The sequence below is a fragment of the Pseudorca crassidens genome, chromosome 4 (genome assembly GCF_039906515.1).
Source record: "Pseudorca crassidens isolate mPseCra1 chromosome 4, mPseCra1.hap1, whole genome shotgun sequence".
Taxonomy (NCBI): Eukaryota; Metazoa; Chordata; class Mammalia; order Artiodactyla; family Delphinidae; genus Pseudorca; species Pseudorca crassidens.
The window spans coordinates 34,110,207-34,129,409 of record NC_090299.1 but is presented as its reverse complement, the minus strand read 5'-3'; the positions used below and the strand labels follow the sequence as shown (position 1 = coordinate 34,129,409).

Here is a 19,203-nt window from a genome sequence, read left to right as displayed (position 1 = left end):
ATTGATGGCCTATATTTACAAAAATATTTTTGAAGCAACGATTTTCCTTTATTTTTCTAACTTTTTCTCTTCCTAATTGTTGAAACCACTGCAGTGTTCTGTTTTTGATATATGAATATTTGATATATGAAAATTACACCATCCAAAAGAGTATATTTTTGGTCTTTTAATCTATAAAGATAATGAGCTTTTAAGGCTCACAAGCTATTTTACCTACTAATCTTGTTCTCATATGGATAATTTTATCTCTGTAAGCAGACTTTAGTGATTAATTGCAATTATATGGCTCATACTATAGGTTCTAACCACCTGTTAACTGTTTCCACAGCAAGTCTATACATGTAAAGCTGTGGGTGTACTACTTTGTAAGTGTATATACATGTGTCGAGATATGTCAGATTTTGCTAGATTTTTCCTTTTTCTTTTTCCTTTCCTATTTTCTAAGTGTGTGCTGGGTTATACCTATATGGAAGGCCAGGTGATTTGTTCAGAAATGCTCGTGAAGGAGGCAAGACCGTGAAGTCTACACTGTTTCAATAACATCAACAGCAAAAGCACTAAATGAAAGCCTGTTATGAACCAGATGCTGTGTTTAGTCACTGTGGACATTAAGATGAGCAGTGCAGATTCTCTGTCCTCACAAAACTCCTTCCTTAGAGGAGACAGAGATATGTAAAATGCCAGCTATAGCAAAACATGATAACAGCTGGGATAGGAGTATGCACATTTCTGAAGGAACAAAAAGGTTCTCCCTGAAAGTAGAGATGTAAGGTCACAAATGGCCTTGGAGGCCATACAAAGATCTTTGAACTTTATCTTATAGGTAAGAGGCCTACCACTGGGGTGTTCTAAGTGTATATTGGGGACGGTGAGGGTGAAGTGATTTAACTTGAAAAGGTCACTCAAGCCAAATAAGTGAAATACAGCTTAGATTATAGAAGATTAAATTAGAGAAGTAAGCTGTTGCAATCACTGGGCAAGAGACGTTAAGGTCCTAATTTAACGAAATATCAGTAGTGATAGAGAAAATGAAATAAGTATGTGAAATATTTGGTGGAACTTATAAACTTAGTGACCAATCAGATTTGAGAACGAGGGTCCACCAAATTTCTGGCTTGGACAGATGGTTGTATTAGTATTAGGAATCAGTGAGGAAAAGTAAGTTTGGAGGAGATAAGGAGAAGATGACAAATTTCATTTTGGACGTGCTAGGTTTGACATACTTCTAGGATAATTAAAAGAAAAATCGGGAGAAAAATCCAGGTTAGCACTGTGATTTGGGAATTATCAAAATGCAGGAAGTAGTTAGTAGTAAATACAATTTTTCAGAGTGAAGATTACAAAGAGGAGAAGGGGCTAATGATTTTAATATTTAACATTTTAGGGGTGAGTGGGGGAAGAGAAACCAGTGAAGGAAGGACTGGGGGTAGGAGCAATGGAATAGGAGAGGTTAAAGATTTAAGAGGAAGAGGAAGATTGATAGATGGAGGAAAGCTTGAGGTGATGAGAAGGTATTCAGAACAGAGTACACAGCAGTATGGGTACGGGAAAGCGTGAAGTATGACACATTTTGCAAACATTGTCATTTACTTAATAATGTTAAAGACTCTATAAGGGGACTAGATTAGTCTACATAGCAGAGACAGACAGGGCACCAATTCTAGCCAACAATTTAGCTATTCTTGTTTCCATTGTGGACTTTAACATTTTCCCCAAACCTCAATTCTTTTTTTTTTTTTTTTAAGTGGGAGCAAAGGACGCAACTTTAATAATGACTGTCTCTTTATAAGTTGTTTTATGTCACAACCTAGATATTTAGAGATATATGTTAATGTCTATGGAAATTATTTTAAATGCTATTAATAACAGTGGGATTAATATTGTTATTTTTACAACCTTACCTATTTTAATCAGTGTCACAGAAAAGTATAAGGAATGGTTTGCTACTGTTGTAAAATAATTCTGGTGAGCAAAATAATAAATCAAGCTATAAAAAGAAAATAAATTGAGTCTATGTTGCTAGATTTCAAGTTTGGCCATTTTCTGTTGAGTGAATTTTTTATAGGGGCTATTAATCAAATGGCTTTAACTGGGGAAAGGGACAGAACAACAAGCATTGATGTTCTTACTCCTTTGATTCCTATTATAGACTGTCTCATACAAACTTGATTATCTAAGCATTTATATTCTACACTATTACTTTTTGTTTGGAGTATTTTATGCATTTCCTGAACCTGGAATATCTAAAATATGAAGGTACCCCCAAGTTTTTAAGTTATAACAAGATGATTAGGTATAATTCCTTAGATGTGTTTTAATATTTGTATATGAGTAAATGTGTAGATAGATACACTAAACAATTGGCATGAAGTTTCAGTTAAGCAAGATGAATAAGGTCGACAGATCTGCTGTACAAATCGTACCTGTAGTCAACGATAATGTACATTTAAAAATTTGTTAAAAGTGTAGCTCTCATGTTAAGTGTTCTTACCACAATAAAATAAAATTTAAATACATACATACATACATTCATACATTAAAAAATAAATGTAATGTCTATATAAACTAAATCAACTAATGGCTAAGAACGAATAAGGTGTTTTTTATATTGCATGGTAGGTACTACTGGAAAGTTTATCCATATGTCTTAACATGGTTTAGAGACCCCAGAAAACAGCCATGTGATCTTTTCCTACAGTATACATAACACATCAAGGTTATAGGTGCTGTGGAAGTCTACTATTTGGTATTTGCCTCCTTCCCCCAACTGAATATAGTACCTTTATTTCTCATATATGAATGTTCTTCTTTGCTTTGTTCCTTGATTTCATAAAGTCTTATTGGTGAAGTTAAGCTTCATTGGGTCTTCACAGCATTTCTTCTGTTAGCTCCATGGAATTAGAATATAGGTTTTCTTAACTTAAATATCCTTTATGTCTATCCAGTAGAGTTATATTTCTCTATCTTTTCTATGGTTATCTTACCATTAAACTTTAGGACTGAATTAGCAGGCTCAAATCTCAAAATCATGTGCTTTCGTCATGTGTGGAGAAGACATTTTAAAGCAAGAAAACTTCCTTTGACAATGGAAATATTTTCTGTCTACACTGTTCAGAATAGTAGTTACTAGCTGCATGTGGTTACTGAACACTTGATATGCGGTTAGTGCAATTGAGTTAATGAACTTTTCATTTTAATTAATTTAAATTTAAATTGCTACATGTGGCTAGTAGCTGCCATATTGAACAGCACAGATTTACACCATCAGAAAGCCATGCACTTAGAACTGTCTTCCAGACAGACATAGAGATAAATTTCCAGTAATCCAGTCACAGACCCCTGCATGGTATTTCTTATGAGATGGCATGAGCCTAAGGACCAGCTAGATTTTGTATACATTTTTATTCAAGGAACAGAATAAAGCCAACTAGATCACATCATCGCACAATATTATTACACTAATATATGTGTAATTAGAGTCCCAAAAGGAGGACAGAAAAATATTTTTAAGTATAATGGCCAATTGTTTTTCAAATTTGTTCAAAACTATAAACCCATTCATCCCAGAAGCTCAGCAAGCACCAAATGGTGGGGGTGGGGGGAGATATTAAGAAACTATATAAAATCACATTAAAATCAACTTGCTTACAGTGATTAAGAGAAAATGTGAAAAGTAGATGGGCGAAAAAAGACATTACTTCTTATAGGGAAAAAATGGATGACACACACACAAGACTTAAAGTCTGAGAAAGATGCAAGAAAAAAGAGGAAAAACATCCTTAAAGTACAGAAAGAAAAAAAAAAAGACTATCAATCTACAAATCTATAACCAGTAAAAACAGCTCTCAAAAGTGAAGACAAAAATAAAGATTTTTTTTTTCAGGCATACAAAAGCTGTAATAATTTACCACCACCGGCAGACTAAAACTTCAAAAAAGTTAAAGGAAGCCCTCTGATAGAAAGAAAAATGATACGATAGAAATCTAGATTGGCAAAAAGGAATGAAAACATCATAAATAGTAGATATGCGAGTAAAAAGACTTCTTCCCCTTATTTAAAAAATTTCTTTACAAGATAGTTTATTTTAAAATATATTAAAAATGTAATTTAAGATTTATAACATATAAAAATAGCACAGAGGCTTAGGGATTGGAAGTATACTGTTGTAAGATTCTTATGTCATATATGGATGGAATGGTATATTACTTGAATATAGACTCTACACTACACTGTAAACCTTAAAGCAGGCAGCCACTAACCAAAAAATGTATAAGTAATCCCCCAGTAAAGAGATGAGAATGGAATTAATCCCAAAACATATTTTAAAATATGGAACTAAAAGAAAACTAAAACAAATACAAAACAAATAGCAAATGGTATATTTAATCCCAGCCATATCAAAAACCACATTAAATATAAATTTTTTAACACTCCCAGTTAAAAGGCAGAGCTTGTGATATTGAATAATCACATTGATACAGAACAATTGTGATATTTAGAAAAGCAAGAACCAAGAAATACCGTGCTTGGGCTTCTCTGGTGGCACAGTGCTTGAGAGTCCGCCTGCCGATGCAGGGGACACGGGTTCGTGCCCCGGTCTGGGAAGATCCCAGATGCCGCAGAGCGTCTAGGCCCGTGAGCCATGGCCGCTGAGCCTGCGCGTCCAGAGCCTGTGCTCCACAACGGGAGAGGCCACAACAGTGAGAGGCCTGTGTACCGCCAAAAAAAAAAAAGAAAAAAAGAAATACCATGCTAATGTCAATCAAAAGAAAGCTGGAGTGATATTAATAGCAAAGTAGATTTCATAGCAAAGAATATTATAAAGAGGATCATTTTATAATGATAAAAAGGTCAGTTTAGCAAGAGAAGATGATGATCCTAACTATGCATCTAATAATAGCTTTAAATTTTATTAAACAAAAACTGATACAACTAAAAACAAACGAAGCTACAGATACAGTCAGTTTTCAATATATCTCTCTCAAACCATTAGAACAAGTAGACAGAAAATTAGTAAGGGGACAGAAGACTTGAACAACACTTTTAACGAAATTGATGTTATGTATAGAACTCCCCATGCAATGACAGAATTAACATTATTTTCAAATATACAAGGATGATTTACCAAGATAGTTTATATTCTGGGTCATGAAACAAGTATTGATAAATTTAAAAGCCAAAAAATATGTTCTCTGATCACAATGAAATTAAATTGAAAATCTGTACCAGAAGGATACCTACAAAATCCCTAAATATCTGGAAACTTAGTGACTTATTTCTAAATGACCTATGGGCCAAAGAATAAATCACAAGGGAGAAAGTATTTCAAACTGAAGGAAAATGAAGATGTGACATTGAAATTTGTGGGATGCAGCTGTGAAGCTTCTTAGAGAAAGATTTATCGCATTGAACATTTATATCAGAAATGTTATATAAAAGTCTCAAATCAATGATCTATGTTTATATCCTATGAAGCTTGGAAAAAGAGCAACTTTAGCCATATAAAAGGCAGAAAGAAGGAAAAACTAAAGGTAGGAACAGAAATCAATGAAATAGAATACAGAAAATAGAATATATCAGTGAAACCAAAAGCTAGTACTTTTAGTCAATTTGTTCAAGAACAAATGAGAAGGTACAAATTGTCAATATCAAGAATTAAAGATGAGACACCATTATATATCCTACAGATAGTAAAAGAATAATAATGAAAACATTATTAAAATTTTATGAAAATAAATGACTTAGATGAAATGGGCAAAGTCCTTGAAAGGCACAAATTACTGAAGCTTACTAAAGAAAAAGTACCATGAATAGTCCTATATCTATTTAAAAATTGAATTTGTAATTAAAAACTTTCCCAAAAAGAAAACTCCAGGCCCAGATGATTTCCCTTCCAAATTTCACTCATTATTTAAGAAAGAAAGAATAGTTCAATGGAAACTCTTCTAGACAGTAGTAGCAAAGGAGTAAGTACTTCCCAACTCATTCTATGAGGCTGGAAATATCCTGGTCAGACAAGGGCATTAAAGAAAAAATAAAGTCCAATGATATTCATGAATACTGATGTGAAAATTCTTAACAAAATTTCATCTAAATACATCCAACGATGTGTAAAAGGGATAATATATTATGATCAAATGGAGTTTATTTCAGGAGCAGCTGGTTCATTTAACACTCAAAGATCAATCAATGTGATTCACCATATTAACCAACATAATGGGAAAAACTATCTCAATAGATAGAGAAAAAGCATTTGACAAAATTTAACATCTATAGAAGGAAACTTTCTCAGCCTGATAAAAGGCATAGATTAAAAAACTAAAACTAACATCACACATAATGGTGAAAGAACTAAAGTGTTTAGTGTTTTTATGGTAAAGTAGCAAGTTAAAGAAGCATTTCATTCCTTAACTTGCTCAGCTAGGTGGAACTGTAATTTCTTTGCTCCATTTTGTGACATGAAACTTTTTAATGCTATTTTATTGTGATGGGATCATGCCTATTACCTAAGGTAGGCTTTGCCATCTATGAAAACTCAGTAAATGGAAAGCTAAATTTTTTTAAAAAACACATTATACATTGGGAACAAGAAAAGCATATCCATTCTCACCACTTCTATTTAAAATCTTTTTTTTTTAACTTCTGAAGTAGGTTTTACTATTTGTTGAAGATGTTCTCTGTGCCATATTTATAAACATAAATTTAATATACAATTGTCATACAATAATAAAAATAAATACTTTTTACTCTTTATCAAATGAATGTTTGCTTAAGAAAATTCAAGGGATGTTTTCAAGAATAGTTCTCATCTTGCCAGCAAGCTTTTTGTGACAGCCTAATTTTTTAAATTGAGGTATAGTTGATTTACAATATTATATGTTTCACATGTACAACATAATGATTCACAATTGTTAAAGATTATACTTCATTTATAGTTATTATAAAATGTTGGCTATATTCCTTGTGCTGTATAATATATCCTTGTATCTTATTCTATTGAACATCTAACTGGAAATTTTAGACCATGAAATAGGCAAGAAAAAGAAAATAAAAAGGATACAGATTGACTATGAAGAAATAAAACTATCCTTATTTGCAGACAACATGTGTGTGGAAAGTCCCAAAGAGTCTACCAAAAAACTTCCTAGAATAAATGGTTTAGCACAGTTGCAAAATACAAAAATCGATTGTATTTCTCTATACTAGCAATAAACCATTAAAAATTGAAATGAAAACCAATAACAATTAAAATAGCATCAAAAATATGAAATTCTTAATATATATCTGACAAAAATGTACAAGACCTGTGCACTGAAAACTACAAAACATTTCTCATAGAAATTATAAAAGACCTAAATGGAACGATATACCATGTTCATGGATCACAAGACTAAGTATTATTAAGATTTCAGTTTTCCCCAAATTAATCAATGGATTCAGTACATGACCTATCAAAATCTCACCAGGTGTTCTGAAGGAATTGACAAGGTGACTCTAAATAGAAATGTAAAGAACCTGTAATAGTCAAACTTTTTTTTAAAGAACAGAATTTGAATACCTATACTCCCTGATTTCAAGATTTACTACAAATCCACATTTACTAGTAATCAAGACAGTTGATTATTGGCATATACACACATAAATACACACACCAGCACACCATTACATAACAAAAGATCAGAATAGAGAGTCTGGAAATAGATTCAACATGTATGGTCAATTGATTTTCAACAAAGGCAATTCAATGAGATAAGTGTAAACTTTTTACCCAGCAGTGTTTGAACAGTTGGATATCCATATGGAAAAAAATTCTTTGACTCTTAATCTCACACCCTATGTAAAAATCAACTCAAAATGGATTTATTTATGTAAAATTCTAGAAAATGCAAACTACAATAATCTCTAGTGACAGAAAGCAGATCAGTAGTTTCCTGGGAACAAAGTGGGAAGCATGAATTATAAAGAGGCATGAGGAAACTTATGGGAATGATAGATATGTACATTATTTTGATTGTGGTAGTGGTTTCATGTATGTATATGTATGTGTGTGTGTATATATATATATATATAATCAAATAGTATAATAAACAGCATATATTTAAAGTGTAAGTCAATTATATCTCAGTAACACTATTAAATAACTTTACTGTGTCAAGGCATTTGCTCTATTTTGTGTCATTCCATTGTATTTGGGGATATAAAATATAATACTAAGGAACCTTTTTGACCTGCTCAGTACACAGGTCCTGTACTTTTTTGTCAAATGTGTGCCTAAAGATTTGAAATGCCTAAGTACTTCCCCAGTCACACACTCGCTTCCGTTTTTCAGATTGAATATGAACACAGAGCACCAGAGTGCCGTCTGGGTCTGAAGGAAGGCCGTCCATTCTCAGGGGTCACTGCATGTTTGGACTTCTGTGCTCATGCCCATAGAGACTTGCACAACATGCAGAATGGCAGCACATTGGTAAGTGGTGCTGAGGAGAGGTTAGCAGCATGTCCTGTTGAAGAGTAGAGGACTGGAAGTTAGCAGCATTTAGAGTAATATGTTTTCTGCCGGTGTCCCTGCAGAGAACAGTGTTTTCATGAATGATTGCTATTGCAAGGTGACCTTGTTTTGCATAACTAGTACTCTCATAACAGGTTGGCATGTCACATTAGTGGAAAACTGTATTGACAAGCATGTGAAAATCATGGAAATTCTTGGGCTTCCCTGGTGGCGCAGTGGTTGAGAGTCCGCCTGCCGATGCAGGGGACGCGGGTTTGTGCCCCGGTCCGGGAAGATCCCACATGCCGCGGAGCGGCGGGGCCCGTGAGCCACGGCCGCTGAGCCTGCGCGTCCGGAGCCTGTGCTCCACAACGGGAGAGGCCACAACAGTGAGAGGCCCGCGTACCGCAAAAAAAAAAAAAAAAAAACATGGAAATTCTTGGTGCTAATCTAAACCAGTGAGTAAGGCTCTCCAGCTACAATCAGATGCCCAAAAAAATTCTTTCAAAATTCACTGTCACATATCTAGTAGGTTATAATCAGTTAAGCAAAAAGCCATATACGAGCTAAGGTACCAGTCCAGCCTGCAGAGAAAAGTATAAATGAAAAATGCATCGTCGATGTCACACCAACTACTACAGAAAGTTCAAAGTGCAAAAGAACCCATTGTAAGTACATATTACAGTGGGTAAAATGGATTGGTCCTTGTATTTGAAGGCTTTGGTAAGGGGAGAAAATGGATCCATCTTAGGGGGGAGCAGTGTTGCGTACCATCAAAACCCAGGGTGTGGCCTTGCACCTAAAGAGATGACTCAGAGTGGAGATAAAGAACGAAAAAGCTCAAGTACAGAAACTATAAATTAATCAACCTAATGAGTTATCAACATGGATACAGGTGTAATTGAGGAAGATGACCAATGAGACCTAACATGGAAAATAGCAGGCAGGCACTATAGTTAAATTATAGTGTAGAAGAGAATTCAGAGAGATAGTAGGCAGTAGTGGAATTAATTCGAGGAATCTGCTGTGAAATTTTTGTTGAGAAACAAAGAAGGTATTGGTCTAGAGCAGGGGCTGGAAAAGTTTTCTGTTAAAAGCTTTGCAGGCCACATAGGATCTCTGTCATATTCTTTGTTTGGGATTTTTTCAATAAAAAGTTCTTTAAAAATGCAAAAAAAACATTCTTAGTTCACTGGCCATACAAAAACAGGCTGCAAGGCAGTTTGGCCACAGGCCCTAGTTTGCTGATTTCTGATTCAGGAGAACAAACATGAGACTTATCATCCACAATATCTAACACCGTCACTCACCAGGTATTGGACACCTGCTCATCATTTGGAGGTTCTGCTAGATTCTGGGAAGTAGAAGAAATAAATGATAGCTGGAGCTACAGGAGGTCTTGAAGATAACCAGGTTTCTCTCCAGCAAGGTGATGGAGAGTGGGCAGAGGATGAGAAAGTTTTTGATTGAAGGGGAATTTGTCTCTGATAGGTCACAGGTTCTGTGAGGTGAAATGGAAAGCAGCACTGGAGAGGTGGAAGCGAGTAGGTATAAATTGTGGGAAAAGGTTACAAGTGCTCAGAGGCAAGGATTTGGGAAGACTTATGTGTACGAAGTGAAATGCTCATTTTAATACCATTGCATGTTAAACTTATTTATAAAGGTAAATCTAATGTAATCATCACACTCCTTTCAAGAGTATCTTTCAATGATTTTGTATTACCTTGGGTTTTAAGTAACTGTGGTCGCATTTTCTCCGTTAATTAAAAACACTAAATACTAAAAGCTAGTATTTTAAAACCAACAAACAATCTTTCATCAAAGCCAATGTGATTGTGGCCAACAAAAGAAATAAAGTACCATCAAATTATCAAAGCAGCAGAAGTAGCTTTTTTTTTTTTCTTTTCAGAAGAGAAATGAGTGAGAAGAGAAACAGTAAGTTAGATTTCATAAAGTACAGAGGAGGGAAAAGAAAGGTAGAAGCAGTGTTAACTTAAATATTACCTGTATCAATCAAATCTTCAATTTTACATTATTTAGATTTCACTTTGGTATCCTGTGGAAATTTCTTAAACACAGCTAAGGAGAGTTAGCTGTGAGGAAAGATGTGAAATCTCTTTGTGTACAAAGTATGAGATGAGGCGAATGTGATGTTACCAAAAGCAGAGGAAGTCATTTGGTAGAGGAAACTTGTAGCTTCTTTTTGAAGCTTCTTCCCTTAGTCAGAAATGTATGTGAAGAAGTGTCACTGCAGTGACTGTAACGGTTCCTGATAGATTCCAAAAAAAAAAAAATGTCAACATGAACTTGTTTATCTTGATGTACATTTTGATGCAATTTTCATTAATAACAGACAGTCATGGTTTTATGGTAACAAACCAATCTGGTCCACTAGGCCAGCACCACAAATGTAAATACTGAGAAGGGAAAACACACGCACACACACACCAGCTGTCATCTGGACTGAAACTGAGTCTGTGCTGTCTTATTTCCCTGCCAGGTATGCACCCTCACTAGAGAAGACAATCGAGAAATTGGAGGAAAACCTGAGGATGAGCAGCTCCACGTTCTGCCTCTCTACAAAGTCTCTGATGTGGATGAGTTTGGGAGCGTAGAAGCTCAGGAGGAGAAAAAACGAAATGGTGCCATTCAGGTACTGAGTTCTTTTCGACGGAAAGTCAGGATGTTAGCAGAGCCAGTCAAGACATGCCGACAAAGGAAACTAGAAGCCAAGAAAGCTGCGGCTGAAAAGCTTTCCTCTTTGGAGAGCAGCACAAATAAGAACGAAAAGGAAAAGTCAGCCTCCTCTCGCACCAAACAGATTGAAAATGGAAGCCAGGTGAAACAGTTGGCAGGTAAATTTAATGTGAAGCACTGTATGTTACGTGACACTTATTTTAAAAACGAACATTGTTAACTTTGGAAGGTTATGTTCGATCATGGTCTTAGTTCTGTACTAGAATTTTCTCTAAAGTAGCAAGGCCCAGGCTTTGTTCTTGGAGATGGTAGTGAGGTGTTGCATCAGCCCCAGTGTGAGGGAGAAGTTTGGATTTTATTCTATACTAAATGGCAAAGTTTTATAGTAAGTGATATAGTGAAATTAGTGTTAATCCGTCAATGACAGACAAACCAAATTAGAGGTAGAGGAACTAATAGTTTGGAGATTGATGCAGTAAACCAAGAGTGAGGTAATAAGAGCTTGAATTTTGGTGGTAGCAATGAAGATATAGGAAGAGATGACAGAAGCGAATTCTTCCAAAATGATTATCAATACGATGGTGACAAACCATTAGAATGAAGGAGAAAAAATACTTAAGGATGACTCCAAAGTTATAAGCCTAGATAATTAAAACAGTACTATTTATTGAGGTAACTTTGAAAATAAGATTTATGAGGGAAGGCCAGGAGAATAAGATACCTTTCTTTAGCCATGTTGAGGCTGAGGTGTACCAGGGGAATCCACATATAGCTCTTAAAAAGCTTTTACCCATCAAAATAGATCACATCTATAGTAGTAGCAATAGAGCATTATTTATCAATGCTAGTAGATACTCTGTTTCTTGCTTTGTCTATAGTTAATACTCTAAAAGGAGAAATCATACAATGTGATGTCCATATCCAAATTTCAGAGATGGTATTGGCCTAGCTATTAACAAAAGAAAAATGCATATCTTTTGCATTAGTATAATGCTCTGCTTAGAACCAACCGTCTTTGCTTCACAAAGTCAAATCTCCCTACTGATTGATTTTGAAGCTCAAGGATAAAACTAATTTAGAATAATATGTCAAAGATGTTTAATAAACATTTGTTGATTGGTTGACTTACACTAAGAGAAGTAAATCCTATCCACTCCCTGATATCTCTTTTAAGTTAGCTATAAAGTACAATCAGTTAGAACTTTGTGTCTAGTTCCTTCTAACTGGCCTCTGCAGTGATTGTTTCAGTTCTCAGGACTGCCATTGTGGCTCCATTTATCTGTTCTCATCTCATATTACTCTTTCTTTTAAGTGTGGTCATGAAACAGAAGTATGACTTTTAAAAGTTTCATTTACAAAGCTGAAAGTTCCTTTAAAGTTGTATCTACAACTGTGTTAATTTCCTTCCTGGAAAGCACGCTAATGAAATAGGGTTTGCCAATTGTATAAGATGCTTTGTGTATTTAAATGGATGTCATTCTTTTTCTCATAGCATTGCTGAATCTTCCATAACAAATTTTTTGCTACATTACCTATTTAACATATTTGATTGCATGCCAGGCAATGGAGAAATAAAGTAAAATAAGACATGGTCCTTTCCCTCAAGGGACTACTTTGCAGTGAGGTGAGGAGGGGACTAAAAATGGATAATTCCAGTACGTTATGACTGTTGCTTTATCTGACTGATGTTTGCAGTGGCCATGACGAAGTATTACAAAAGCACTAGAAGTTGGGTTTATAGACGGCTTCCTTGAGGAAGGCATAACTGTGTCAAGGAAGGGCAGGGAGATGGCAGGGCACTTCAAGTAGAGAGTGTGGCTTGATCAAACACGCAGAAGCTCCAGAGAACACGATGCTCTCGATGGAATGGCTTTTGGATGTTTTATTACATTTTTCACCATTTTCCAAAATGTACTGCTGTGTGCTTTGCCATTTTATTTCTAATGCTTTAGACACAAAAAATGACGCCAGACGGTGATTAGAGAGCTCTGACGTTGCTCTTGTCCTCGTGTGATGGGTGTTGCATAATTCTACTGATGGTTCTCACATACATGTAGGCATCCTCCCTAGTTCTCATAAAGTGCTGATCAAGCGTGTTTGTCCTCGCTCTCTCTTATCCTGTCCACAGAACTTCTGCGACTTTCAGGACCAGTCATGCAGCAGCCCCAGCCCCAACTGCAGAAGCAGCTTCCACAGCCACTGAAGCAGCCACCACAGCTGCAGCAGCCACACCACCCCTTCACTGATAACCCTCAGTCAGAGTCTGTCAGCTCTTACACGTCTTCTGGATCCACCAGTCTATACACGAGAAGGCCCAATCCAGTTAGTCCTTATCCAAGCTCTTCACACACTTCAGATATTTATGGAGGCGCCAACCCTATGAACCTCTATTCCACCTCATCCCAAGCTGCAGGTTCATATTTGAATTCTTCTAATCCCATGAGCCCCTACCCTGGGCTTTTGAATCAGAATAACCAATATCCATCATCATACCAATGCAATGGAAACATATCAATGGACAAGTGCTCCCAATATCTGGGTTCCTATTCTCCCCAGTCTCAGCCCATGGATCTATACAGGTATCCAAGCCAAGATCCTCTGTCTAAGCTAAATCTACCACCCATCCATACGCTTTACCAGCCGAGGTTCGGAAATAGCCAGAGTTTTACTTCTAAGTACTTAGGTTACGGAAACCAAAATATACAAGGAGATGCCTTCAGCAGTTGTACTCTTAGACCAAATGTACACCATGTAGGTACATTTCCTCCTTATTCCGCTCATGAGATGGATGGCCACTTCATGGGGGCTGCCTCTCGATTACCACCCAATCTGAGCAATCCAAACACAGACTATAAAAATGGTGAGCATCACCCACCTTCTCACTTAATCCATAACTACGGTGCAGCTCCGAGCATGTTCAACAGCTCTCTTCATGCCCTGCATCTCCCAAACAAGGAGAATGACGTGCTCTCCCACACGGCGAATGGGTTATCTAAGACGCTTCCAGGTCTTAACCAGGATGGAGCTGCTTCTGTCCAAGAAGGCTTCCACAAAGTGCACGACGCTGGCAGTCAGGAAAAGCAGCCTTGTGCTGCCGAGGACAATGACGAGGTCTGGTCTGATAGCGAGCAGAGCTTCCTGGACCCTGACATTGGGGGAGTGGCTGTGGCTCCGACTCATGGGTCCATTCTCATCGAGTGTGCAAAGCGCGAGCTGCACGCCACCACCCCTTTAAAGAATCCCAACAGGAATCACCCCACCAGGATCTCACTCGTCTTCTACCAGCACAAGAGCATGAATGAGCCAAAACATGGCTTGGCGCTCTGGGAAGCCAAAATGGCCGAGAAAGCCCGCGAGAAAGAGGAAGAGTGTGAAAAGTATGGCCCAGACTATGTGCCTCAGAAAACCCACGGCAAAAAAGTGAAACGGGAGCCCACTGAGCCGCATGAACCTGCCGAGCCCACGTACCTGCGCTTCATCAAGTCCCTTGCCGAAAGGACCATGTCCGTGACCACAGACTCCACAGTAACTACATCTCCATACGCCTTCACTAGGGTCACGGGGCCTTACAACAGATATATATGATGTCGCCCCTTGTGGTTACCTCATTTGAAAAGACCACAACCAGTCTGTCCATAGTGTAGTTCTCATGATGTGGGCAGTGGGGAAAGGACACAGTATTCCTGACAAATGTGGTGAGAGGAACCTCAGCTCACCAGCAAAGAAAGAGGTCATCTTACCATAGCACTTAATTTCCACTGACTCCTAAGTGGTCACAGATGGAATCTAGGCAAAAGACCAAAGCATTCTATGCAAAAAGAAGGTGGAGAAGAAAGTGTTCCACAATTTACATTTTTAAACACTGGTTCTATTATTGGACGAGATGATATTTAAATGTGATATTTTTCCCCCTTTACAGCTCTACACATCTGTGACCACTTTTAATAATACCAAGTTTGCATAGTCGTGGAACACAAATCAAACAAGTACTGTAGTATTACAGGGGCAGGAATCTTAAAATACCATCTGGTGCTGAATATACAATGTACTGAAATACTGGAATTATGGCTTTTTAACATGCAGTTTTTACTGTAATCTTAATATTAACTTTTATTTATCAAAATAGCTACAGGAACATAAATGAATAAACAGCAAAACACTGAATTTGTTTGGATGTTCTAAGAAATGGTGCTAAGAAAATGGTGTCTTTAACAGTTGAAAATTAATGCCTTTATATCATCAAGATGCTATCAGTGTACTGCAATGCCCTTGAATAATGGGGGTACCTTTTCATTCAAGTTTTTAATCATAATTACCTATTCTTACACAAGCTTAGTTTTTAAAATGTGGACATTTTAAAGGCCTCTGGATTTTGCTCATCCAGTGAAGTCCTTGTAGGACAATAAACATATATATGTACATATATATATACACACAAATATGTATATGTGCACAAACATGTATATCTATAAATATTTTAAATGGTGTTTTAGAAGCACTTTGTCTACCTAAGCTTTGACAACTTGAACAATGCTAAGGTACTGAGACGTTTAAAAAAAAAAAAAGTTTACTTTCATTTTAGAATGCAAAGTTGATTTTTTTAAGGAAACAAAGCTTTTAAAATATTTTTGCTTTTAGCCATGCATCTGCTGATGAGCAATGTGTCCATTTTTATTACAGCCAGTTAAATCCAAAACGGGACTTATTGGATTCAAGGGAATACATTAGTCCACAAAACACATGTTTTCTGGTGCTCATCTCACATGCTATACTGTAAAACAGTTTTGTACAAAATTGTATGACAAGTTCATTGCTCAAATATGTAGAGTTTTAAGAATTTTCTGTTAACTGCAGGTAGTGATTAACCGCATGCTACAGACTCAACAAAGCTAGTTCACTTAAGCAATGCTATTTTATGGATCTGTATGCTCTTCAGCGCTGCCTTTGTGTTGATAATTGTACGTTGTGATGTTGTCATTTCTTAGCTTAAGTGTCCTCTTTACCAGGAAGATTGAGCAGACTGATGCCTGCATAAGATTAATAAACAGGGTTAGTTCCATGTGAATCTATTAATTAAAAGAAAAAAAAAACAGGCAGCTGGTTTGCTGTGGTGGTTTTAAATCATTAATTTGTATAAAGAAGTGAAAGAGATGTATAGTAAGTAAATTAAATTGTAAACAAAACTTTTTTAACGCAATGCTTTAGTATTTTAGTACTGTAAAAAGAAATTAAATATATATATATATATATATATGGATTTGAAGCAGAATTCACATCATGATGGTGCTACTCAGCCTGCTATATATCATAATGTGAGCTAAGAATTCATTAAAGGTTTGAGTGATGTTCCTATTTGTCATATACCTCAACACTAGTTTGGCAATAGGATATTGAACTGAGAGTGAAAGCTTATAGCATTGTGTACCATCATTTTTTTCCAAGTCTTTTTTTTATTAAAAAAAAAAAAGCATACCTTTTTTCAATACTTGATTTCTTAGCAAGTATAACTTGAACTTCAACCTTTTGTTCTAAAAATTCAGGGATATTTCAGCTCATGTTCTCCTTATGCCAACATGTCACCTGTGTTTATGTAAAATTGTTGTAGGTTAATAAATATATTCTTTTTCAGGGATTTAACCCTTTTATTTTGAATCCCTCCTATTTTACTTGTATATGTCCTGATGTAACTAAAACTAATTTTGTAAATCTGTTGGCTCTTTTTATTGTAAAGAAAAGCATTTTAAGAGTTTGGAGAATCTTTTGACTGTTTCAAGCAGAAAAAAAAAATTACATGAAAATAGAATGCACTGAGCTGATAAAGGGAAAATTGTAAGGCAGGAGTTTGGCAAGTGACTGTTGGCTAGAGTCCTTAACTCTCTAAATAAAGATGTTTTGATCCTGTAACCAATACAGGCACAGATCCATGAGGACTTCTCTACACAAACAAAACACTTAGGGGGATGGTGTGCAATCAGCTGTACAATTATGTCTTAGTCTGTGTACATTTTTGCTTACTAACATTTCAAATAAATTCTTAATCAACAGAGGCCTTTGAGTTTTATTGGTCAAATCTTTATAACTTGGCTTTTGTCTTTTAAAAAAATGTCTCCAGTTTTTGGCTGTAACCAATTTACAGGCATTTCAAGAACATTTGTTTTGTATTTGTCAAACTGCATGATTTTAATATTTTGCATATACCGTATATCTCACCCCACATATTTGATTACTTCATGCACATGTGTTGGTTTTGAGTCAGCCATCCCGATATGAGTGAATATTTGGTTTCTGTATCCTCCACTGTCATTTGTCAAACTGCTGGCCAACAAGAGCAGGAAGTATAGTTTGGGGGGTTGAGGAGAGGTTAGGTAGGGAGGAAGAGAGGAAATTGAGTGGCATATTGTAAATATCAGATCTATAATTGTAAATATCAAACCTGCCTCAGAATGAATGGAAAGCAGATCTCCAATTTGCTTATATAGGAATATCAGGTTGACTATATAGCCATACTTGAAAATGCTTCTGAGTGGTGTCAACTTTACTTGAATGAATTTTTCATCTTGATTGACGCACAGTGGTGTACAGTTCACTTCTAAAGCTAGTGGTTAACTTGTGTAGGAAACTTTTGCAGTTTGACACTAATATAATGAATCTGTGTGCGTTTTTCTACGCTTTTTTAAAAAACAGTTTCATTTCATTTTCATGAGATGTTTGGTTGTCTGTAAAAATCTGAGGATGGTTATAAATACTGTAAGTATTGTAATGTTATGAATGCAGGTTATTTGAAAGCGTTTATTATTATATCATTCCTGATAATGCTATGTGAGTGTTTTTAATAAAATTTATATTTATTTAATGCACTCTAAGTATTGTCTTGTTGAAGTTTCTGTTTACTGCCTGAATTACTGCCACCTCGGTGAGGCAAAAGGGAATGAAAAGAAATTGCTTTTTAAAGCTACTTTGTAGATGGTTATTCTTTTTTTTTTTTTTTTTTTTTTTGCGGTATGCGGGCCTCTCACTGTTGCGGCCTCTCCGTTGCGGAGCACAGGCTCCGGATGCGCAGGCTCAGCGGCCATGGCTCACGGGCCCAGCCGCTCCGCGGCATGTGGGATCTTCCCGGACCGGGACGCGAACCCATGTCCCCTGCATCGGCAGGTGGACTCTCAACCACTGCACCACCAGGGAAGCCCGGAAGCCCGATGGTTATTCTCAATAGCAAACTATATGGTAACATCGAAATAATTAAGGCCAAAATATTTCTCTAGTTATTCAACTTTGTTTTCAAGCTTGTTTAGCCTCTTCACTTTGCATGTGTAGCCAGTGTAAGTCAGGAGTGGTATAACAGCACTTCTGCTGACCACAGGCTGACCATCCCTCCTGGTGTAGAGTCTGAGGGCTATCGGTGACAGCAGGGACACCAGGGTTGAGTTCATACTGCTTAGGTCTAAGGCCAGCCCTGCTTTCAGATTCTCATTTTCCTCCTCAAGTCCACTCTTCAAGGAAAACTCCTCTTCCTGCCTATCGGAAAGGCAAGCAATGTTAGGCAACGGGAGTGGGAAGAGGTAGCCTGGGAGGCACCAGACAAATGTGCATGTCCTCACCCACCCCACATGGCTTCAGGGAGCTGGAGGCTACATTGTCCTCCTCTCTACCCCTTCCCCTGTCATGTCAATCACCCCTCACACAGCCCCAGTGCACTCCTGCTGAAACACTTCCTAGAAACACAAGATACCAAACACAGTTACTAGTTCTACTTAGACTGAGTCTTCCAACCCTCACCCTGACCCCTTCCGAAATTGGTAGGGAAATCATTTACATCATGCCTGAAGTAAGGGAATTCCCTTTCCCATACTGGGTCAAATAGTCATGCCTGAGCCCAGGAAATGACTGCCGTTTAATGATCTTTGAACTCGTGGCCTGGATGATTCCTCCAGCACTCTACTCAAGCCAGGATGTTAAGAGGAGAAGCAACATCATCATTAAAAAGCAGTGATTCACCAATTTTATTTTTTTTTTAATTT

At 36.7% G+C, this 19,203-nt stretch overlaps 1 protein-coding gene across 4 annotated transcripts in view; it reads left to right on the top strand.

Moving 5' to 3' along the window:
• TET2 (tet methylcytosine dioxygenase 2) overlaps nucleotides 1–18,048 on the top strand; it is a 134,008-nt gene extending 115,960 nt beyond the window's left edge. For 3 of the 4 annotated variants that reach the window (XM_067735436.1, XM_067735435.1, XM_067735434.1), the window contains 3 exons: nucleotides 8,330–8,467; nucleotides 10,989–11,343; nucleotides 13,314–18,048. In XM_067735436.1, the coding sequence (XP_067591537.1) occupies nucleotides 8,330–8,467; nucleotides 10,989–11,343; nucleotides 13,314–14,770 (1,950 nt within the window). In that variant the 3' untranslated portion in view covers nucleotides 14,771–18,048. Of the gene's footprint in view, nucleotides 1–445; nucleotides 2,261–8,329; nucleotides 8,468–10,988; nucleotides 11,344–13,313 lie in introns of those variants that run through there. The other variant, XM_067735437.1, reaches the window with a different exon arrangement.
• The last annotated feature ends 1,155 nt before the right edge of the window (nucleotides 18,049–19,203 follow it).